We start from the raw sequence: 24,336 nt of genomic DNA, 5'->3' as shown, positions 1-24,336 counted from the left end.
CGGTACGGAATACAGCAACCAAATTATGAGCCGAAAATAGTGACCGATACGGAAACGAGTGACGATGAAACTAAAAAATGAAAGCGCGCTGCGCGGGTGTTTAAAATGCTCGCGACCGATAATGATGCTCTAAGAGTCGAATACGGCGCAAAATTTGCAATATAGCTACACCGCAAAAATCGAAAACAACATTGAAGACCTTTTCGACAAACTTTCTGATCCCATTCTTCAAGCGGGAAAATAAAAAACACAGACGTCAGAATGGTCAGAATAAAAATTTAGTGCAAAACATAAATAGTAAATTAGCAAGAAAGTGCTGGAGATCTTATAGATTAAGTGCACATAAGTTAACATACTAAGACAGAATGTTAAGTGTAGAAGAACAGTACATTTACTATAAGTGAGTAACATGCAAAAAAAGGAAATCAACATAGCTACCATAATTCGCGACCGTGAGCATGGAACCCGACGGATCAATCCAAAAGCGTTCAAAAAGATTGCTCTGGAGCTGGCTGAATATTCACTTTTGGAACGGCTGAGGAGTGAAGATCTTTGCCAGGTAGGTTCTTCTGCCGTAAACGTTGTCTCTGACCTCATCTATCCGACCTCACCTGTAATAAATTTATTTAATAATAACCATGCTTTGTAGCCTCTGGACGATCTATCGAACGAAACCGAGTCGGTGTTCAACGTAGAACAAAGTCATGATGGGTAAGTTCAATTCCGATGTTATTACGTTGAATATGTCTAATTGTGGTCTTAACGAAATCAATTCCGGCAACAGGTGCTATGCCGCAACAGTACAGACAAACAAGAGTGTAAATATCTTTCAAGTTTGTTCAATGAAAAAAAGAGGTATTTTAAAATACTCAATTGTTATTGTAGTACCGACTGATATTAACAAAGTTTGGTTGTTTTTAGCCGAGTATCATACGAATGAGCGATCAGTATGGACATTGGCGTTTCATCCATCCAATTCAGCCATAATTGCTTTTGGAACGCTGGGCGGAAAAGTTTTCGTTTATGTTGATGGCGTAAGATTGACTTGCATCTTCAACGATTGTTCTCTGGACTGATACTTTCATTTCCAGAAAGAGTCCGCTTGGTTGGAGGAACCGGAACTCATTGCTTCGTTATGTTTCCATCCCATTGACAACTATCTGGTGCTGGCCAGTGGAAACGAAGTAACGTTCTGGGATTGGAAACACAATTCCATAATGAGCACCGGAACGACGTATAATGATTCCAAGTGCCGTTTTTTGCGAATTACAAATAATTCGATGCTTGTGACGGGCATCTCGCAAACGATTCTTTTCGCGTCTGCATCGATAGGAAAGAACTTGGCGAGCGTGGAGCCTCAGTATCTGATGGCTTCTTTCCTAAGGACGGTCAACTATATGCTCGATTCGTTGGAGCATGGCTGCACTATAGGAAACAGTTTCAATGCTGAGTTCAAGAAGCAGTTTTACCTTTGGAACCATTTGCTTAAGGTTATCATAGATAAGAGAAAAGAGCTGAGATGCTATTCCAGTATCAAAGAACAAGCCGAGTGCACAGTAAAGAAATTAGTTCTACTCTGTAAATGACACCCATTAATTATATTTGTTGTTTCCAGAATTCCTATCTCAATAATACGCTTATTATTTTGAATCGTCGAATAGACAGTATGCTAGAAACCGTTGAACGCTCCGTTTTCAGATTACTTCCGGAAAGCAGTGGAATTATTGATCATGAATATATTGAACAGTTTTGCCGGCTGCCAATGCTGTATTTTGAACAAGTGTGCTCCAGTTATGTGGAGCAAATGTATAGTGGCTATATTAGGTAAGTATGAGGTTTCGCATGTAGCTTGCGGGCTTTAATGTCGTTAAAGTATCTGTTCAAAAATGTATTAAAAATACATTTAGGGGACTACATTATTCATCTTTTCCAGGTACATCTTCGATTTGTCGTTGGTAAAAAATATTTTGTATAAGATTTTCAAACTATACTTTGACTATGAACACAAGCTTCCTTTCGAGGAATGGTTGAAATATGAGTATCACATTGATAGTTGCATAGTTTCTCGAAATACGCCGAACAAAAATCACTTCATCTTACAAGCCTGGGAACTGAAAGACTTTCGCGAAACTTCGGCTGCACCGGATTTCAAAGAAGGTAAGCCATTCATTATCAGTCTGAAGAAAATGGCATTATATCGTTTTCCAACCATTGTTTTGCATCCAGACTGGAAAAACATTATCTCTATTTGCTCAATCAACAATGACTCGAATGTGTCGATATCGCAATGTGAGCAATTCGTGGCTTCAGTTCACTGTAAAGCGGTTCAGGAAATGGGTATGTTGAAGGCATTACATGTTGAGTTGAACGTTCCGATGTTATAACTTTAATAATGTTATTCTTCCCAGAGGTGCGCAGTCTCTGTCCAGCGAACTTCGGAGAATGCATTTTCGTATTTAGGTTCACGGCAAATTTCGTATCCTTATCGTTCTCACCGTCGGGCAAATATATTGTAATAGGGCTACGATGTAAAAAGCGCCTTAAGTATGCATACGTTCTGGATAAGGATACCAGGTGGAAAATTGGCGTTGACTTCCGTTATGAGCTCAACGATTCCAGAAATCGGGAGGCCGATACATCGTCGCCAAACAGTATGATTGTGTATTTTTTTATTAGAAAATTATTACCAATTGAACTTTTTAGATCGTGTCGGTTTGAAGTTATGCCTGCCAAAAGAATCCTTCAACTATAAGGAAATCAACTGCATCAAGTGGTCAACACTGCCAGGATACGGGCTTCTCATAGGACTGAAATCAAAATTTATACAAATCTGCAGGTAACTGTCAACAGCGGACATTTTCTATGGAGATAATTTGTTTCAATCATACCTTGATGACTGCCTGATGAGTGCGGTTGATGCAGTGGTTTAAATTGTGTAGAAAAAAAAACAGGAGAGGTAGGCAAAAGATATTTTAGTTATAAGATAAAGATTGTTGCTTCGGTTCCCTTTGTTCTGCTGTCCGAAACATGTTGGGTGTAGAACTCTTAAATCGTATGGATTTTTCCTTCAATGAAAGCGACAATCTTTATCTTGTAACTAAAATATCTTTGAGGTAGGCGTATAGACCAACATATGCAACATCTGGATTTGGTTCTTAAAAGCAGTGCTAATTCTTTACCACCTTTTTATTATATATACTACTTATCATGTTCGATCGCGCACCAAATAATTAGGTTTTATTTAATAAGCAGAACAAAATAACGCGAGTCTCGAGACTGTTCTGCACATCCAAATCATGTTCAATCGTGTACCAATTAATTACCTTTTTCGTTCGCATAAAAAGTTGAACAAAAAATCGATTCTCGAGACTTTTTTTTTTCTTCCTAAACAATGGAGGGGGAATCTGCTCAACAGACATCCTGGGTTGACCAGGAAGTGCGGGGTTAGGGATCACCGAGGGAGGCAGGACTACATCCCCAACCCGCTAAACCGTTTCCATTGCCGCCAAGCCCATAGTCCCTTCGGTACAACCAGAAAGTAATGCTTCAAAGGGGCCAGCGCACAACGCACCCTCGAGGTTAGCTGCGTGTCCTTGCAGCACCGAACATCGTAACTCGCTTTTTTAGAAGAACACCATGGTATCGTGCCAGCACGTTGCTGGCTTTCCAGGTGGCCTTATCACGCCCTATGTCCTCGGAAGGTGGGAAGGGTCGACTTCGCGCCTGCTTCCCTCTGCACGACTGGTATCAAGAATGATGATGCCGCATGCACCCCAAATTGACCTTTCTGCGATAGGGCCTATTCGCCAGCACATAGAGGGACTTGCCGACGTGAGGCCTACGCCTGCCCCAGCCTTGACGAGGATCCCTTTCCGTCCTCGGGCTCGGAACCCGCCCGGTTGACCGACGCCGCGAAAGCGACGATACCATGTTGTTCTTCGCGCGGCCACTTGTTCGATAAAAGGATCGAGTTCGACCACAGAGCATGACCACCGGTATGACCCATGAAGCCGACTCCGATCCCTTGGACCACCTCTTATTTGCGCCTGAACTAGCCATCCTTGAGTCCATGCGCCACCTTCTGTGTAGCTCCGAGACGATTTGGGCGATAGCCGATAAAACGGCGTTCCAGCCAACTTCATCTTTACACATCCTCCGAACTAGGTTGTCCGGGGTAGTGTCCAGACCACATGTGGCAAGCATGTGGTCACGCATTGCGCAAAACGTGAGCACACGAACAACACGTGTTCCGCCGTTTCCTCTAAACCTGCGCACACCAAACACTCGGGCGAGGCCGAGCAAACCAGCTGCGTTACCTGCATTTTGATTTTGCAGCACGCTTAAACGCCGGGCACATCGAACCCCCCATGGGGTGCTTGCTGTTCACAGCTTTGCTGGAACAAATCAAACAATTGGGAGGGTTCGTGCAGCATTGTGCCTTATGTCCCTCCAATCCGCAGCGTCGGCAGAGATTGCTTCTGTCAGGGCCTTTGCAGTCCCATTGCTTGTGCCCCGGTTCCAGGCACTTGAAGCAAACTTCGGGTTGCTCGTATATGCGCACAGGGCATACCGACCATCCCACCTTGACGCTCCCTAACTTGACTACCTTGGAGGCGTCCGCTGCAGATAGCCGAACCAATGCTACCTGCGTCCCTGCCGGACCTTTCCGTAGCCGAACGGCTGCGGTGGGCGTCTCCACTTCACACTGTCGCCGCAGTGCCGTGACGAGCTCTTCGACTTCAGTGATCTCGTCCAGGTCTTTAACCCTTAGATTCACCTCCGTCGTGAGTGCCCTCACCTTGACCGTCTCGCCTAGGACCTCCTCCGCCAAGCGAGTCTCGAGACTGTTCAGCACCGATCGCGCACCAATTAATTTACTTCTCGACCGCACACAGCAGAACAAAATAAAGCGAGTCTCGGAACCGTTCTGAACATACAAATCATGTTTTATCGCGCACCAATTAATTTACTTTTCGACCGCATCAAGCAGAAAAAAACAACGCGAGTCTCGAGACTGTTCTTCACATTCAAATCATGTTTGATCGTGCACCAATTAATTAACTTTCCCAGCAACTCCTATCCCTATCTCCTCGTGGCGCTGGCCGGGATAGGAGCAACCTTAGGGAAGATCGGGTAACCAACGTGGGTCATATGCTGTCAGGAAAAAGGGGAGGGGTTGGTCTTCTCCGGAAGTGCAAATCTTACTGAGCGTTTGTTCTCCATGTTAGGGCCGGCTAATCATCGTCCGAGTGCCAGCGAGGGACTTTAAACTAAACTGTGCAATCCTGGTAAGGTTGCCTACCGAAGATTCTACAGTTATAACGAATAATGGACAACGATTGGAAAGTCGGATTTTGGAACCTGAGAACTTTGAATGAAACCACACGTGTTGAGCTCGTGAGCTGCAGAAGATCGGCGTGAGTGCGGCAGCAATCCAGGAAATACGGTGGCCCAGAACTGGAGAACGTGAATTCCCATAGCGAACACTTCATTCAAATACCACATCTACTATAGCGGCAGAACAGAGCAGAACGAGGAGTTGGTAATCGGAAAGCAGATGAAGCGTGTTATCCGGTGGAAGCCGATAAGCGACCGCATTTGCGTGTTGAAAATGAAGGGCAAATTCTTCAACTATAGCCTGATCAGGATCTATGCCTCAACGAACGATAAGCCTGATGCCGTGAAGGATGAGTTCTATGAGAGCCTTAATCAGGCCTACGGAGAGTGCCCAACACACGATGTAAAGATTGTTATCGGGGATGCAAATGCGCAGATCGGAAGAGAAAGTTTCTTTCGCCCTGTCATTGGTACGGCAAGCCTTCTTTCCGCTACCAACGATAATGGTCTGCGACTTGTAACCTTTGCTGCTGCTAAAGGGATGCAATCAACAGTACCTACTTCACACGTAAGAATATCCGCAAGCACACCTGGCAACATCCGAGTGGAGATACTTGCTCACAGATAGACCACGTGCTGATTGACGGACGACATTTCTCGGATGTTATAGATGTAAGTTCCTTAAGAGGTCCGAACATTGACTCGGATCACTACCTTGTAGTTGCAAAAAATCGGGTGCGACTTTCCAGCGTTACGAATTCACGAAACAACAGAACGATGCGTTTCAATATCCAACGCTTGTCAGTTGAAGGAGTTGCTGAACAGTATCACCAGAAGCTGGAAGAGCGGATAGGAGATGCCACCGGATCTGGCGACGTCAACAGATTGTGGGAAAATATCCACGGAGCTGTGACTACAACAGCGCACGAAGTTTTAGGCGCTGCACGACGACGCCAACGAAATGGTTGGTTTGATGAGGAGTGCCAGCGAGTGACGGAGGAGAAAAATGTTGCTAGATGTCGAATGCAAGTGGCTCGTACCCATTTCAACAGAGATCGGTACAGTGTATTAAGGGCAGAAGAGAAACGAATCCACCGCACAAAAAGGGAACACGAAGAGAGTGTGATAGTTGATGCGGAGGAGAACATGGATAGTAACGATATGCAGAGGTTTTACACAACTGTCAATGGCGCGCTGCATAAGACTGCGCCAGTGCCCGCCATGTGCAATGACGGAGAGGGGAATTTGCTGACAGACAAGACTATAGTGGCAGCCAGGTGGAAGGAGCACTCCGAAGATTTGTTGAACGGTGAAAATGAAGGTGTATTAAGGAACAGGATGGACATAGTCGGTGACGGTCAAGTTGTGGAACCACCAAAGCTGGACGAGGTAAAGAAGGCTCTTAACGAGCTGAAAACAGTAAAGCTGCTGGTAAGGACGAGATTCCGGTCGAGCTTCTCAAACACGGTAGTGAGCAGCTGCGTCAATCAATCCACCACATTATCCAGAAAATATGGGAGGATGAAGAACTACCTGCCGGGTGGTTGGATGGCCTCATATGCCAAATCTATATGGAAGGCCACATACACGTAAAAAAATAACCTTATATGTTATGGCAAAAAACCATTCGAAAATACTTATACTCTTCATTATGCCACCTAATGAATGATCCCATATCAAAAAGCTAATAACATTCATAAGTTAATGAAATGTATAAGTTTCCGAATGTATGTGACTAATGCGATGTATAAGTTTTTTCTTATACATGTCATTAAGCGCCTGCTTTGGCAAAAAAGTATTAGAAATATTAATAATAAACAACATTAAATTTTTTTACGTGTACTAGAGTGTGCCAATTACAGAGGGATCACCCTTCTGAACTCGGAGTACAAAATCCTGTCGCGTATCCTGTTTAACAGACTGATACCGCTTGAGAAGTCCTTCGTCGGCGAATAACGGGCAGGTTTTCATGAGGACCGATCAACGACAGATCAGATCAGTACATTCAAAGTTAATTGCCTATATGCCGGGTATTAAGCCAACCGGAGTGGAAATTAATTACTATGTCTGAAACTTGATTATGCATATGTATAACATGTGATAGATTTAGTTCGGAAAAGGTATTGAGGGTAACCGCCCCTTCGGTGGGGTTTGATCCCACGACCCCAGTTCGCATGACAGGTGCTTTTCCCTACTAAGCTACGAAGGACCTCCGTCGTCCACCGCAGCTTAGCGGGTACTGATGAAACCAAATTCCCAGCACCAGGTACCAGCCGATCTCTCGCAGTACATTTTCAGAACTAACTCTCTCAAATGTATTTTTGTACACATCATGTCAACCAAGTAGGATGAGTATTTAGTATTGTCCGGCTCCTACACACTTGCTTCATCAGCAACGGCGCTCAATGAAGTAGGGTTGTGTGAGGTTGTGCCAGTTTGGTCGTCAGATCCCAACACGACCACACAAGCGAAGAGAGATCGCCACTCGAGATCAGTACATTCAAAGTTAATTGCCTATATGCCGGGTATTAAGCCACCCGGAGTGGAAATTAATTACTATGTCTGAAACTTGATTATGCATATGTACAACATGTGATAGATTTAGTTCGGAAAAGGTATTAGGAGGTAACCGCCCCTTCGGTGAGGTTTGATCCCACGACCCCAGTTCGCATGACAGGTGATTTACCTATTAAGCTACGTAGGACCTCTGTCGCCCACCGCAACAGCGGGTACTGATGAAACCAAATTCCCAGCACCAGGTACCAGCCGATCTCTCGCAATACATTTCAGAACTAACTCTCTCAAATGTATTTTGTACACATGATGTCAACGAAGGAGGATGAGTATTTAGTATTGTCCGGCTGCTACACAGTTGCTTCAGCAGCAACGGCGCTCAATGAAGTAGGGTTGTGTGAGGTTGTGCCAGTTTGGTCATCAGGTCCGAACACGACCACACAAGCGAAGAGATCGCCACTCGAGATCAGTACATTCAAAGTTAATTGCCTATATGCCAGGTATTAAGTGGAAATTAATTACTATGTCTGAAACTTGATTATGCATATGTACAACATGTGATAGATTTAGTTCGGAAAAGGTATTGGAGGGTAGCCGCCCCTTCGGTGGGGTTTGATCCCACGACCCCAGTTCGCATGACAGGTGCTTTCCCTACTAAGCTACGAAGGACCTCCGTCGTCCACCGCAGCAGCTTAGCGGGTACTGATGAAACCAAATTCCCAGCACCAGGTACCAGCCGATCTCTCGCAATACATTTCAGAACTAACTCTCTCAAATGTATTTTGTACACAATGTCAACCAAGTAGGATGAGTATTTAGTATTGTCCGGCTCCTACACACTTGCTTCATCAGCAACGGCGCTCAATGAAGTAGGGTTGTGTGAGGTTGTGCCAGTTTGGTCGTCAGATCCCAACACGACCACACAAGCGAAGAGAGATCGCCACTCGAGATCAGTACATTCAAAGTTAATTGCCTATATGCCGGGTATTAAGCCACCCGGTATATAGGGTATTAACCGCCCCTTCGCCCCCTACTTCATTGAGCGCCGTTGCTGATGAAGCAAGTGTGTAGGAGCCGGACAATATTAAATACTCATCCTACTTGGTTGACATTGTGTACAAAAATACATTTGAGAGAGTTAGTTCTGAAAATGTATTGCGAGAGATCGGCCGGTACCTGGTGCTGGGAATTTGGTTTCATCAGTACCCGCTAAGCTGCGGTGGACGACGGAGGTCCTTCGTAGCTTAGTAGGGAAAGCACCTGTCATGCGAACTGGGGTCGTGGGATCAACCCCCACCGAAGGGCGGTTACCCTCCAATACCTTTTCCGAACTAAATCTATCACATGTTGTACATATGCATAATCAAGTTTCAGACATAGTAATTAATTTCCACTCCGGGTGGCTTAATACCCGGCATATTGGCAATTAACTTTGAATGTACTGATCTCGAGTGGCGATCTCTCTTCGCTTGTGTGGTCGTGTTGGGATCTGACGACCAAACTGGCACAACTTCACACAACCCTACTTCATTGAGCGCCGTTGCTGATGAAGCAAGTGTGTAGGAGCCGGACAATACTAAATACTCATCCTACTTGGTTGACATGATGTGTACAAAAATACATTTGAGAGAGTTAGTTCTGAAAATGTATTGCGAGAGATCGGCTGGTACCTGGTGCTGGGAATTTGGTTTCATCAGTACCCGCTAAGCTGCGGTGGACGACGGAGGTCCTTCGTAGCTTAGTAGGGAAAGCACCTGTCATGCGAACTGGGGTCGTGGGATCAAACCCCACCGAAGGGCGGTTACCCTCCAATACCTTTTCCGAACTAAATCTATCACATGTTGTACATATGCATAATCAAGTTTCAGACATAGTAATTAATTTCCACCCGGGTGGCTTAATACCCGGCATATAGGCAATTAACTTTGAATGTACTGATCTCGAGTGGCGATCTCTCTTCGCTTGTGTGGTCGTGTTGGGATCTGACGACCAAACTGGCACAACCTCACACAACCCTACTTCATTGAGCGCCGTTGCTGATGAAGCAAGTGTGTAGGAGCCGGACAATACTAAATACTCATCCTACTTGGTTGACATGATGTGTACAAAATACATTTGAGAGAGTTAGTTCTGAAAATGTATTGCGAGAGATCGGCTGGTACCTGGTGCTGGGAATTTGGTTTCATCAGTACCCGCTAAGCTGCGGTGGACGACGGAGGTCCTTCGTAGCTTAGTAGGGAAAGCACCTGTCATGCGAACTGGGGTCGTGGGATCAAACCCCACCGAAGGGGCGGTTACCCTCCAATACCTTTTCCGAACTAAATCTATCACATGTTGTACATATGCATAATCAAGTTTCAGACATAGTAATTAATTTCCACTCCGGGTGGCTTAATACCCGGCATATAGGCAATTAACTTTGAATGTACTGATCTCGAGTGGCGATCTCTCTTCGCTTGTGTGGTCGTGTTGGGATCTGACGACCAAACTGGCACAACCTCACACAACCCTACTTCATTGAGCGCCGTTGCTGATGAAGCAAGTGTGTAGGAGCCGGACAATACTAAATACTCATCCTACTTGGTTGACATGATGTGTACAAAAATACATTTGAGAGAGTTAGTTCTGAAAATGTATTGCGAGAGATCGGCTGGTACCTGGTGCTGGGAATTTGGTTTCATCAGTACCTGCTAAGCTGCGGTGGACGACGGAGGTCCTTCGTAGCTTAGTAGGGAAAGCACCTGTCATGCGAACTGGGGTCGTGGGATCAAACCCCACCGAAGGGGCGGTTACCCTCCAATACCTTTTCCGAACTAAATCTATCACATGTTGTACATATGCATAATCAAGTTTCAGAGACAGATCAGATGTTTAGCCGGCGGACGAACGGTCATTAGGCCGAATTAGCTTAAAAAAAGCAAAAAGTGAAAAATGAGAAGTTCTCTCTTCACCTTATCCCTTCTTCCTTCTTCTTTTTTCCTTCTTCCTTCTTCATTCTCCTTTCTTCCTTCTTCATTTTTCCTTCTTCCTTTTTCCTTCTTCCTTCTTCCTTTTTCTTTCTTCCTTTTTCTTTCTTCCTTCTTTCTTCTACTACCCTCTTTCTTTTTCCTTCTACCGTTTTTCTTCTTCTTTCTTTTTTCTTTCTTCTTTCTTCTTCTTCCTTCTTCCTTCTTCCTTTTTCATTCTTCGTTTTTCCTCCTTTTTCCTTTTTTCTTCTTCCGTTCTACTTCTAACTAACTTCGTACAACTCACTTCTCACTCCTCAGTTCTCATTCGGCCTAATAACCCAGCATCGATATGTACAACGCTGGATGGCTCGAAATAAAGTATTCGGATTGCAGACGAAGTGTCAACCTCGTTTGTGACATTAGACGGATTGAAGCAGGCTGATGCACTTTCGAATTTATTGTTCAAGATTGCACTCAAAGGCGCTATTGGGAGATCTGACGTGCAGAGGAACGGGGTCGCATATGCTCCTGGGTTTTGCGGACGACATCGACCTCATTGGAATCGATCGCAGGGCAGTAGTGGAGGCTTTTGTCCCACTGAAGAGAGAGAAGGTAAGGATAGGCTTAAGCATTAACTATATCAAGACAAAGTACATGGTGACAGGTGGAGATAGAGGAAGACCTACACGGAGATACTCAGAAACTCATTAATGAGTAAAATTTCACTCATTTCATAGAATAAGTGGATCTACTCATTAAATGAGTAAACATGGTTTTACTCATTTAAGAGTAAACACTATATATGTCAAAAAATGTGGGAAATTTACCCACTTTGAGAACGAAATGTATTGTTAAAATGGGTAATAAAACCCCATTTTTGAGAATAGAAATGTTATGCAGAACAAAATAATTATTTTTAATGAGAATACAAAGTAATTCAAAATCAAATAGTACATTTATTAATATTTTAATTACAATTTCATTTTATGTACAATCATTTTTTCGAACAAGATGTAGGTTTAGTACAAATATAAAATTATACGGATGTAGCGGCCGTTCACTTGAAGGCTACTCGCAGCAGTAGCAAGAATGAAGCAAGTATTTGATCTGCATTTGGTTAGCAGCAATAAGTCCAAGTATCCTTGTATTCCTTCTATTAATTGAGTGGTTCAACTTCGATTCGAATTACACAGAAACGATCCTAGAATGAAATGCGTTTTATTTTGTTTATTCAAAGACCGGATTAATAAACAAATCAATTTTTTACTTACCAGCCTTTTCCATTGAAGCCTCGCTTGAAGCTCTCACTCGATTTTTCGCCTAGTATTTATTAATTATATTAATTAATTTTGACTGAGACATTTTGGATACTGTCGGATTAATCAAAATAAAATGAAGTCTTTTTTCATCCATTTATGAGTAATTGGTACCCCTTTTCAACCGTAAACATTATTGTTGAAATGGGTAAATTTTCACTCATTCCAAGTTGTCAAAATTTCCCCATTTTTTGACATCTACATACTACAACTTAAAATGAGTACTTTTTTACTCATTAATGAGTTTCCGAGTTTATCCGTGTAGTGGTGTTGGTGCTGAGGTAGTGCTTGATGGAGATGTGTTTGAAGTTGTTGCAGAGTTTGTTTACCTTGGAACGCTTGTGACATGTGACAATGACGTTTACCGTGAAGTGAAAAGACGTATGTATTGCTGTTGCGAAAAGGGCCTTTTACGGATTACCCAACCAGCTTATGTCCCGCAACATGCAGACGGAAACGGAATTTGCTCTATACAAAACTCTTATTCTACCAGTGGCCCTTTATGGACATGAGGCATGGACATTAAAAGAGGCGGAGCTTTCGGGGTTTTCGAGCAAAAGTGCTGCGTACAATACTCGGAGGGAAACTAGAAAATGGTGTGTGGCGCAGACGCATGAATCATGAGCTGTGTCAAGTATACAAAGAAGAAAATATTGTGAATCGTATAAAATACGGCAGACAACAGTGGACTGGTCACTTAGTTCGAATGTCGGAAGAAATAATAGTGAAAACAATATTCAACAGAGAAGGAGATAGAGGCCGGCGACTTCGTGAAAGGCTATGAACACGCTGGCTGCACGCGGTGGAATCGGACCTGGGAACCCTTCACGTTCGGGGAAATTGGAGGAACATCGTCCAAGACCGACGATAATGGAGCTCTACAATATAGGTGTATCGACGCTGTAGCCAACCAGGTATCCAGGTAGATAGGCTTTAACGAATTATTAAATAATCAATCACCTTGCTTACACGAAGATGTCCAGCATCTGTAGCACTTTTCTATTAAGGCCTCTTACGGTGTCATTCAGAATGGGAGCCGTGCGGCTCACCAACACAATCTTACAATTACCCACTTTATTTCCGCGTAGCTCTCCAAATTTTTCTTTTTCTCCGTAATATCAAACATTTTTGTAATTGAAAAAATGGCTTACAACACGTCTACACTTCAACAACGGAAGCATATAATGATGTATCCGTGGTTCATGTCCTGAAATACCCTGTTTTCTAAGTATGCGCTAGCGATTTTGCTAAACTACCGTTTTTTTCAGGTCCCACTTGCCCCGGAGTACCTTATTTTTTTTTTACCGAAAACGTATCTTTCGCGGCGAAAACACCGTCTAACCATAAATTCCAGTGATAAATTTTACTGACTTGAAGATGGTTCTCCCTTTCCAATATGGCCATCATAGATTTCGATCAGAAAAATGTTGCTCTTATTAAACACCGTTATAAACCCTTTGCAATGTAAATATTATTATAGGGGTTATTCATTTGACACATTACGACCAAAAATTATAACTTTGATCAAGCTTTGAAAATTGGACTTATTACACTCTTCGTTACCAATATGGTGTAAGAAAGGTGAGGTGATTCATTTGGTGTATTACACAGCCATTTGAAAGTAGTAGTGCGTCGTTTCTTTCGCGTCTTAGCAACCTTCTCAACTACATGACGACGGCTGACGTCACAGAGTTTGTTATAAAATTTTCTTCGATTTCCCCTCCTAGCGTCTAACAGCGCACCATCGTATCAAGGGGAACCAGCATTTTGTTATCCAAACAATAACATGGAAAATATTTAGCGTGAGGCAAGTTCATTATATTCCAAATAATGTTTGATCTTATTACAGATAACTGAGCGAGTGACTGAGGATATCGATAATATTAAACATCTTGTTATTTTCCTTGTTGCCCAGAAAGCAAAACATGTATGATAATGTGGAATTTGTTATTAAATACTGAAAAGTGTTGAAAACCGTGTGCCTCGTGGAAAATGGCAGAAGTGCGTGTATAGAATGCTTTGTAATTTGAGCAGTGAATTGCTATATTTTGAGAAGATTATTATTAATTTGCTGATGCGGTTCTCATTTTGCTCCTACACAAATATTTTCATCATTTTGCGGGCCGCAAACAATCCGGCAAAACATGTTTTCTTGAACATGGCCCATAAAGGTTCATGGAAGGATGGAACGGTGTGACGTCACATACTTTCCCCTCAAACTATGTTTATTTTTTCAGCTTACTAATACCACCAAGTATGGACTTCCTTCACACCTTCTTTTTACCATCTTGTGAGCAACTAGCCATGGTGACTGCTGTCATAAATCTGCTATAAGAATCAAATAAATCTAACAAGCATGAAAATTGTTACTTGGATTTAAGCAGGTTTGAATAACATTTCGATAGTGGTATAAATTATAAAATTCTTCTTTATGTAATCATTTTTTGCTCTACAAATACTTCCTACTTCGATTTCTATTTTTTTAATGCTATTTAATATTTTTTAAAATATAAATTTACTTTATCATGACGGGATTTAGCAGGCGCTGGTGTGTTTTACAATTAGATGACCTAACTACTATTTACACTAAAATTACATTTAGATAAATTACATTTAGGCAGTACCATCTGCTGTTGGGTACGCCGCGCTTTTCGGAGGAATTCCTAGATTAATTCGCAATGAAATCCTGAAAGAACTCCGGTGGAAACTTCAAGATTTCCACTGGTAGATCCTCCAGGAGTTTCTCCGAAAATTCCTCCTCCACCAAGAATTTCGCTAGGATTTCCTTCGAGAATAATTCCGGTAGTTCTATCGGCAGTTCCTCTGAAAATTCTTCCGGGAATTTCGGCAAAATTGGAATTTATTTAGGCTTCTTCAGGAATTTATATAGATTTTCCACCAGAAGCTTCTGCAAGAATTTCTCTGCGAGCTCCTCAGGGAATTCTCCGGGAGGTCCTCTGATGATGATGATGATGATGATGATGGTGCAGCTACAAACCCCAACAAAGATTTCAGCTAGACAAGATTTGTCTATAAGATGAATTCTCTTGTTTCCGAGAATGCTTCTGGAAGTTTCCCCGGGGTTCCATTGAAAATTCTCCCGGGAGTTTCTTCAGAAATTCTTCCAGAAAATTCCTTCGAGAGTTCCTCCGGGAATTCCACCAGCAATTCATCCGGGAGTTTCTCCGGAAATTCCTCCGGGAGTTCCACCAGAAGCTATTCCAGGAAATTATTTATGCTTTTTTCAGGAAATCATTTCAAGACAAAATTTTCAAAATGACTTATCTGCTTTTGTAAACAAAGATTCAAACGACGATTTGACGAAACTGATAGCTCTCCCACGCAAACCAACACCATCAACAGGTAGCGGAAACCTTCACCTACCTATTGGTGGTGTTGGTTTACGTGGGAGAGCTATCAGATTCGTCAAATCGTCGTTTAAATCTTTGTTTACAAAAGCAGATAAGTCGTTTTGAAAATTTTGTCTTGATTTAGGCTTTCTTCAGAAATTAAGCTGGAAATTCCTCCCGAAGTTTTTCCGATAGTTTCTGTGGGAGCTCATCCGGGAGGTCCTCTAGGAATTCTTTTAGGAGTTCCTCCTGAGATTCCTACGGGAGTTCTTACGGGAGATCTTACGAGAGCTCCTTCGGCAGTTCCTTCGGGAATTCCTCCGGGAGATCCACTAGCAGTTTCTACGAGAATCCCTCCGGGAGCTTCATCGCCAGTTTCTCCGGGTGTTTCTCTGAAAAGGAACTCCCGGAGGAACTCCCAGAGTATTTTCCGGAGGAACTCCCGGGGGATTTTCTATAGGAATTTCCGGAGAAATTATCAGAGGAATTCTCGGAGGAACTGCCGGTGGAACTTCTGGAGGAATTTATTGAAGAACTGCAGAAAGAATTTCCTGAGGAAATCCTGGAGGAACTCTCGTAAGAATTCTAGGATGAACTGCCAAAGGAACTTCCGTAAGAATTTCAGGAGGAACTCCTGGAAGAATTCTTAAAAGAACCTCCCGGAGGAATTTCCGTAAGAACTCCCAGTGAAATTCTCCGATGAACTTCTGGAAGAATTTGTAAATAAATGCCTAAAGCAATGCTAAATGAATTCCTCGAAGAAATCCTGATTGAATTCCCGAAGGAACTACTGGTGGAACTTCAGAGGAACATCCGGTGGAATACCCTAGAGGAAGAGAAAAAATATTTCTGAAGGAATTTCCGAAATCCCATTTCCCGTGAAATTTCTGCCAAATATCGTCCAGGAATTCCCTATAAAGTTCCTGGAGCAATTCCCACAAGCACTTCCGGAGGAATTCCCACATGGAAGTCCTGAAATAATTCATAGAGAAGTTCCTAAAGGAATTTCCCAAAAAATATCTGAAGGAATTCCCAGAAAAATACCAGGAGAAATTAATGCAGAAATTCCCAGATGAAATCCTGAAAGTATTCCCAGATGAATTGCTGAAGAAAATCCCAGCGGATTGTTCCGAAGAACTCTTGGCAGATATCCGAGTAAATTCCGAGTGAAGTCCGTAAGGAATTCTAGTACACTTCCGCGGAAAATCTCCCGGAGAAATTCCTGAAGGAATTCCTGGAGAAATACCTGAAGAAACTCCCGAAAAAATACCTGTAAGAATATCTGGGGAAATACTTGGACGAATTCCAGGAGAAATTCATGAAGATATTTCTAGAGGATTTCTTGAAGGATATTCTGAAGTAATTGCGAAAAGAATTCCAGATTGGAATGCTAGATGATTTCGCTATTGAATGTTTGGAGGTATTCCCGGAAAATTTACTGGAAGTAATCCCGGAGGAATTAAATGAAGAGTTCCGAGAGGAATGCCCGGAGAAGTTCCTAGAAGAATTTACGAAGGAATTTCTTATAGATTTACAAGTAAAATTATGAAGCTAAATCCGAGGATTCCCGCATAAATTTTTGACGAAACTTCTGGTAGAATTTTGGGAAGAAATTCCGTATGTATTCTTGACGGAACTCTTGAATGCATGCCTGAAGGAAATGCCGGATTCTTCCTGAAGAGAGAATAGCCGAAGAAATATCTAGAAGTAAATCTTGGAGAGAAGAAAATAAATCTTCAAGGAATTTCCTCGTGAATTTCCTAAGAAAAATTAGTGGGTGGTTTCTAGATAAGGAGGAATTACAATTACATGAGAAGGATTTTCGAACGATTTTCAGAGGACTTTCTGGATAACTTTCCGGAGGAATTCAGAAGTTCCCAGGGGAACTTCTAGAAGGATATCAAGGAGAATTTTTAAGCCCGAAATGTTTCGAGTTGTTTTGAACTTTCATATATTATCGATCCTAAATGCCCTAATAAGTTTTGGGAATCTTTTGAATTTCAACCACCTATTTCTGTATATGATTGGATCGTAAAGTGCATCTCAGGATTAGATCTTCCAAACCAAGCCAAAATTTATAGAGGCAACCCAGAGAGTTTCCATTCTAACCAATTGCATTACAACCACGTAAACAGCTCAATTAAAAAATTACATGTCTATCGTTATCGTATTAGTCATTACCGAAATCAAGCACATAGCAGGACTGATATGCGTAAAAACACCAAGCGAATATTGTATTTCTCGACAAAATAATCCCGCTGAACGATATTCTCGGTTTATTATCATGCGCCTTTCCTATTCTAACAGTATTAAAAAAATACCAAAAAACTTTTTGTTGCAAGGGGGGGGGGTTGTATTGAGGCGGTTAAAAACTCGGATTTTTGCGTCACGTAATTTGCAAACAGACCCTAAAGAATTGGAATTCTCAATGGTTTAATTGGTTAAATGGTTTGATAATCAATAGTTTCCATGGGGTGGTTTCCGAGTCGATTGGTAAAATTTCGGAAATCCACCAAAAGGCAATGGAGCTATTAGCGTTTGAAATCTCGCCTAATTTCGTGACGGTTTCATATTTGGAAATTTTCGTTTTACATCCTGTATTCGAGCCTCCCCCTTAGACGTAGTCTTCGTCAAAAAATGTGGCTGGACTATATAATTTTTCTTGGCGAATTCTCGATCTATGTTTCAGTTTATCTTCTTCTTCTTATTGGCATTACATCCCCACACTGGGACAGAGCCGCCTCGCAGCTTAGTTTTCACTAAGCACTTTCACAGATATTAACAGCGAGGTTTCTAAGCCAGGTTACCATTTTTGCATTCATATATCAGTATCATGATACTTTCATGCCCAGGGAAGTCGAGACAATTTCCAATCCGAAAATTGCCTAGACCGGAATCGAACCCAGCCACCCTCAGCATGGTCTTGCTTTGTAGCCGCGCGTTTTACCGCACAACTAAGGAGGGCCCCAGTTTATCTACCCTACCCAATTACTAAAACTTCTTTTCCATGATCCTATGGTGAGATGCAGAAATATATAGGAGAACTGTTCAATTTTCCATCTCATTGCAAAACAGAGAAATACAGCACCAATCTTGTCGCTTCTTTTTGCTAACTGCTGAAAAAATCACAAAAATAAAAAAAAAAACAAATAAAATTCCCTTTCATTGCTTTGTTTTTAATGGGATGCAAATGGAAGCTATGAGATGAAGTGCCGAACCGTTTTCCTATATAAATAAAAAATGATTTGTATGGGAAAAATCTTACATGGGGGGAGGGAGGGTTGAAAAACCCATAAAAATTGCTTACGTAATTAGTGTACGGCCCCTTCACTTGGATCGTAGTACAATTTACACCAGTGCTGATCTATCACGGAGTAGCAACCAGTGACATGTACAGTCAGTCTAAGTTAAGCCAAGCTAAGTTTTCATTTCGATATTTGTACAAAACCAAACACTCAATCATGCAGCAATGTAACGATGTGTGTCGCGACCAGACCAGCCAAAGCTCCTCATCGGAGCTAATGCTGCTACCTTCGAACGACAATCTAAGTAGAGAGCAGTTCTACCCGCTCTCTGACTTGATCGTCATCGGGAATTGCTACATTTCATTTCGACCAGCAGGGGCGGTGCCACCCGCTTACCCACTACCTACCAATGCCACCGGGAACACGGACCTACTCATGTAGCTCCTGGTCTAGGAATGGGCACTACGCTATGGTAGTCTCCGTCAAGGTGCACGTCCCACTTTCGATGCGCTTCACCACATCGGCCAAAAATTCAAAACATTTCTACCATTTTTCTCATTTGCGATATGCAAAGATTTATAATATTTAAATAATATTAAATTTTGGTTCAATCTAAGTTAATTGCCTCTATTCCGGGGATTATTCCACCCGACTTGGACATTAATTTACAATGTTCTGAAAACTCTTCGAGTCCCAACGAAGGGAAAGTGGTTACCTCCAATACGTTTTTCAAATCAATATCTTCCACATGATGTAGGGGACCTGTTCCGCTTTCCATCTCACTGAACATATATTCATCTCATCGCAAAACAAAAAAAAAATACAGCAACAATTTCGTCGCTTCTTTTTGATAACACGCGTGCTCACTACTGAAAAAAATCACAAAAATAAGGAACACACCAAATTCCTTTTCATTGCTCTGCTTTTGATGGGATGGAAATTGGAGCTATGGGATGAAGTGCCGAACCGTTCCCCGACATTAGCAATCTTTTTATATCTGAACGAATTTCTAAAGGAATTTCCGAAGAAGTATCCAAAGGAATTTCAAGGAAATTGCTAAAAGATTTTCTAAAGGAACTTGTGAAGAAATTCACAAAGTTATCCTCAAATGATTTTCCGAAGGAATTTTTGTAAAAAGTTCTGTAGGAAATCCCGAAGAAATTCCCTTACAAATTTCTGGAACAATTCCTCAAGAAGCTTTCTAAAGTAACTACCGAATTAAAGTCTTAAGGAAATCCTTACAGAAATTCCCGAAAGAATTCTAAGATAAATTTCCGAAGCAATCCCCAAAAGAATTCTTGCAGACATTTTATTAAAATTTCTGAATAAATCTCCCAAGTATTTTACAAAGGTATTTCCGAGGGATTTTCTTGAGAAATTTTCAAAGAAGTCCCTAAAGGAATTTGTGAAGGGATTTTCATAAAAATTCTTGAAAGAATTGCGAAAGAATTTTTGAATTAACTTTCGTAGTAATTCCTTGATGTGTTTTCTAAAGTTTTTATTAAGAAATTTTCTAATGAAATTCTGGAGGAAGTTCCCTTTTTTGAAGGAATGTCTGAATTCTTTTCTGTAGGATTATCCGAAGGAATACCTGAAGAAATTTTTAGTGGAATATTTGGCAGAATTTCCGATGAAATTCTCAAACAAATTTTTGATGAAATGTCTGACGCAGTTTCTGGTTGAACTTGCGAAGGAATTCATGGAAATATTATCCTGCTGGTTGCATCCAACGGCTAGATTTAATTTTATATTGCTTACATATTGTTTGAGTGCTATCGTAATTGATTGATAGTAATTGGTTCGTAAATTTACTCTAATAGTAATCCAAATTAGGTACATTCACAGAAGTCCGCAGTCCGTTGACTGCGAGTCTGCGCCAACTGAAAAAAGCTGAACGATTCATTCCACAGAATTGGATTCGGTTCTCACACGCTTGTTGTAATATCCCGGCTGTTTGATTGGAAATGTTGAATGAATTAGACATCCAGTTGTTTACACGCGCCGCGCGTATTCAACTAATCACTGTGTATAACCATCATACAGCAGTAGGGGTTCATCGAATGCTTTGTTCAATTCCGGTTCTATTTCAAGGCTGTTTACAACATTTAATAGATTAGTGGTCATCTTTCATCCCTCCCTGATTGCGCTTATGCCGCATTTTGGAATCTATATACAGTACAGAAGACAAAACATTATTTTCCGTAGCACGTGGTAATCTCGTGCGGTTGTTCAGTCGGTGGTCAGCAGAACCAAAATAAAATACACACAAATATTGCGTGGACCTTGACTGTTGCAGTGTGGTACGACGTTGTTGCAGGGTTGTTACGTTTACGCACAATTCTAAAACTTGATATTGATGTATGTATTAGAGTATATTTGATTTTAAATTGTACATACTGGGGCTACTTTTAACCAGATAAAATATACGCTATTTGACGTCAACCCTTGCAGCCTCAATCATTCTTTTTATATGTAGAAAGGCTTTGAATAATGAGAAACGATACAATTGCAATTGCAAAGCAATTGAACTTAAGAATGTGAGGTGAATGAAATGTTCCATTGTTCAATAAAAAGGCTAAACCACACTGTCGTTTGTCGCATTGGGTTCTTTGGGATATTGAGAAATTAAATTTACCAAAAAAACCAAAACGGTCAAGATGCTTCTCTCGATACAAACTTTGTACTTCGCCTTAGTGTGGTACATCCTGAAATTAATTGCCTACAAGTAAAAACAGGTTGCGATTGAAATTGAATCATATGTTTGAAAAACTGTATATATCCGTTTTACACAATTTCGAGAAAACAACAAAAAAACTATTTTTGAACAAATTGACATCGATTTTTTTGATTTCTTCAATACAGATCAATAGTTTTTGGCAAAACTCAACACCATGGGTCACTTCTAGTGCGAAAACTGTAACTAGTACTCCATATTTGCTCTCCAAAGTGCGTGCACATTATGTAGTTCATAGTAATTTTGAAAACAGAGCGTAGTCTACGAAATAGTGTTTTTTACCACGGAACTTATTTCTGTGTGTCTTATAAGGCATTTACAAATAGTTTATAAACGAATCTTCTCGCACGCTGGGTGAATATAATTCAATTATTAGAGGCTTACATGGCTTGACAGAGTAACAATACAGTGCACAATGGGGAAATCCGATTCCAAAGGTGGAAAAAATTGATAACTTTCTTCACGAACAACTTACAGAAGAGATCAAGAGCTTATTCGAAAGAGAATTTTTCAAAGAATTCAGTGAGTGCTGTTTCATGAACGTGGAACGCTTCTGTATGTAGTTATCGAGCTCGTTTTGCCCTAATGCCCCATATATCGCGAGTTTCCAAACTATTTGTCATTTTATCTTTAAGACATTGTTCTAAAATTGTGGTTATCTCTTCACTGTGGATCCACAGAAGGGTACTAAATATATTTTGTTGGTAAAAAATTGGAAATTTAAGGGATTTTGGGGTCAAATAAGCATCAAAGTGCATTTTATGTGCAATTTTCATGTATTCCGTGAAAAATAGTAATATTTACAGATAAGTGTTGAAATTATTGTCTCAAAGTGTTGAACAGATATTGACAAATGTTTGCCGAACAAAAATTAATGAAATAAATCGTTTCAAAAGTGTTTTATTTGGTTATTTATTGAGTAAAAAACGATTTTTAAAAACTTTTGAATAGCACCGATGCCAAACATTTCCAAACCATACCCGATCGCACAACTAGACAAGAATAGTCATATGTTATGAGTCTTGATGTGATCATAGATAGGAGGTGATGGGATATACTCTTTTTTCTCCTATGAAGTGATATAGCTCAATGATTCTGAGCAAGGAAATGATGTAGTAATGTTAATTTAATTGATATTTCCCAATGATATAATGAAAATAACAAATAATCATATAATCCATTAAAAATATTGAATTATAGGGGATTTAGGGGTCATACAGCTCGTTTAATGTAACTTTTTATACAAAATAGGATAACTTTTCTCACGAGCGACTCACAGGTAAGGTTAAGGGCTTATTCGAAAGCGAATTTTCCAAGAAATTCAGTGAGTGATGTTTTATAGACATGAGACACTTCTGTATGTAGTTATTGAGCTGGTTTTGCCCTAATGTCCCATACATCAAAATTTTTCATATTTTGGTACTTTTATCTTTCAAAAATTACACTGAAATTCTGTTTTCCTCTTCATTGTAGATCCATAGATAGCACTATACATATTTTGTTGGTAGAAGTTGGAAATTTAAGGGATTTTGGGGTCAAATAATCATCAAACTGCATCTATGTGATTTTTTCATGTATTCTGTAAAAAATAATAATACCCAAGAAATCATTTGACTATATTACGCCGAATGATCATTTAGGGTTAATATACGGTGATTTAAAACTTGTAAGCATTGATGTAGCTCTACATATGGTCAATTTTGGCGAAATCTACAGCCTATTGATTATTCAGATATTTACAGATAATAGTTTATATTATTGTCATAATTTTTTTAGCAGAAATTGATACCATAAAAAAAACAAATATCCATATATTACATTTCAAATGGATTTTTAAGACATTTTGAGAAAAGTGAAAAAATTCATTAATTATGTATTAAAAAAAAAGTTTCTGAGCCCTGATCCCTTGGATTTTTTTCCAATGCAATCTACGAATATTTGTTATTTTTATAGTATCATTGACAAATTATAATTGAATCAATGTTACTCCATAATTTCTTAACCCAGAATCATTGAGCTATATTATTTCATAAGGGGAATTTGGGTGAGACGTCATGAGAAAAGAATATTTCCTATTTATTCCTATCTATTATATTTACTCTTATCTAGTTGTGCAAACTTATCTAGTTGTTTACTCTTATCTAGTTGGTATGGTTTGGGAATGATTGGCATCGGCACTTTTCAGAAGCATTTAAAAAATCGGGTTTTACCCAAAAAATAAATAAAAAAACACTTGCGAAATGATTTATTTCATTAGTAATTGTTTCGCAAACATTTATCAATGTCTGTAGAACATTTTGGGAGAATAATAATAATATTTTTATTAATTTTTACAGAATACATGAAAAATTCACGTAAAGTGCAATTTAATACTTATTTGACCCCAAAATCCTTTAAATTTTCAACTTTTACCAACAAAGCATGTATAGTGCTTTTCTATGGATCTATAATGAAGAGGAAAACACATCTTTAGTACAATACTTGGAAGATAAAAGCACGAAAAATATGATAAACTGTGATGTATGGGACATTGGGGCAAAACTAGCTTAATAACTACATACAGAAGTGTCTCACGTCTATAAAACATCCCTCACTGAATTTCTTGGAAAACTCCCTTTCGAATAAGCCCTTAATCTTCTATGTGCGTCGTCCGTGAAAAATGTTATACTATTTTGAATAAAAAATTACATTAAATAAGCTGTATGAACCCTAAATCCCCTATAATTCAATATTTTCAATGAATTATATGATTATTTGTTATTTTCATTATATCATTGGAAAATATCAATTAAATTAACATTACTACATCATTTCCTTGCTCAGAATCATTGAGCTATATCATTTCATAGGGGAATTTGGGCAAAAAGGTGAGAAAAAAGAGTATCTCCCATC

At 40.4% G+C, this 24,336-nt stretch overlaps 2 protein-coding genes across 3 annotated transcripts in view; both read left to right on the top strand.

The window, feature by feature from the left end:
* Positions 1 to 362, top strand: part of LOC134211919 (zinc finger protein 135-like) — a 36,323-nt gene extending 35,961 nt beyond the window's left edge. Inside the window, exon 3 of the mRNA XM_062689310.1 lies at positions 234 to 362. The gene's annotated coding sequence lies outside the window, so the exon portion shown is untranslated. The remainder of the gene's footprint in view (positions 1 to 233) is intronic.
* On the top strand, positions 251 to 21,645 carry LOC134211918 (activating molecule in BECN1-regulated autophagy protein 1-like). 2 transcript variants are annotated; one of them, XM_062689306.1, is made up of 11 exons: positions 251 to 559; positions 650 to 711; positions 785 to 855; positions 922 to 1,034; positions 1,092 to 1,556; positions 1,616 to 1,824; positions 1,934 to 2,157; positions 2,227 to 2,337; positions 2,409 to 2,651; positions 2,704 to 2,836; positions 21,573 to 21,645. In XM_062689306.1, the coding sequence occupies exons 1-11, from the start codon at positions 410 to 412 to the stop codon at positions 21,628 to 21,630; spliced, it is 1,839 nt and encodes a 612-aa protein (XP_062545290.1). In that variant the 5' UTR covers positions 251 to 409; the 3' UTR covers positions 21,631 to 21,645. The 2 variants fall into 2 exon arrangements, with proteins under 2 accessions (XP_062545290.1, XP_062545291.1); XM_062689307.1 differs by lacking the exon at positions 21,573 to 21,645 and having other exon boundaries at positions 252 to 559; positions 2,704 to 3,360.
* The last annotated feature ends 2,691 nt before the right edge of the window (positions 21,646 to 24,336 follow it).

This window comes from Armigeres subalbatus, chromosome 2, assembly GCF_024139115.2.
Source record: "Armigeres subalbatus isolate Guangzhou_Male chromosome 2, GZ_Asu_2, whole genome shotgun sequence".
Taxonomy (NCBI): Eukaryota; Metazoa; Arthropoda; class Insecta; order Diptera; family Culicidae; genus Armigeres; species Armigeres subalbatus.
The sequence above is the reverse complement of the archived record's forward strand: the minus strand, read 5'-3'. Positions and strand labels throughout refer to the sequence as shown.

What these genes read in the sequence shown, in the direction of transcription:
- LOC134211918 (XM_062689306.1), top strand. Translation starts at nt 410, where the DNA reads ATGCAAAAAAAGGAAATCAACATAGCTACCATAATTCGCGACCGTGAG. An exon ending in TAAAGCGGTTCAGGAAATGG is followed by an intron (nt 2,338 to 2,408) that starts GTATGTTGAAGG and finishes TATTCTTCCCAG; the next exon opens with AGGTGCGCAGTCTCTGTCCA. An exon ending in AAATTTATACAAATCTGCAG is followed by an intron (nt 2,837 to 21,572) that starts GTAACTGTCAAC and finishes TCTTCAATACAG; the next exon opens with ATCAATAGTTTTTGGCAAAA.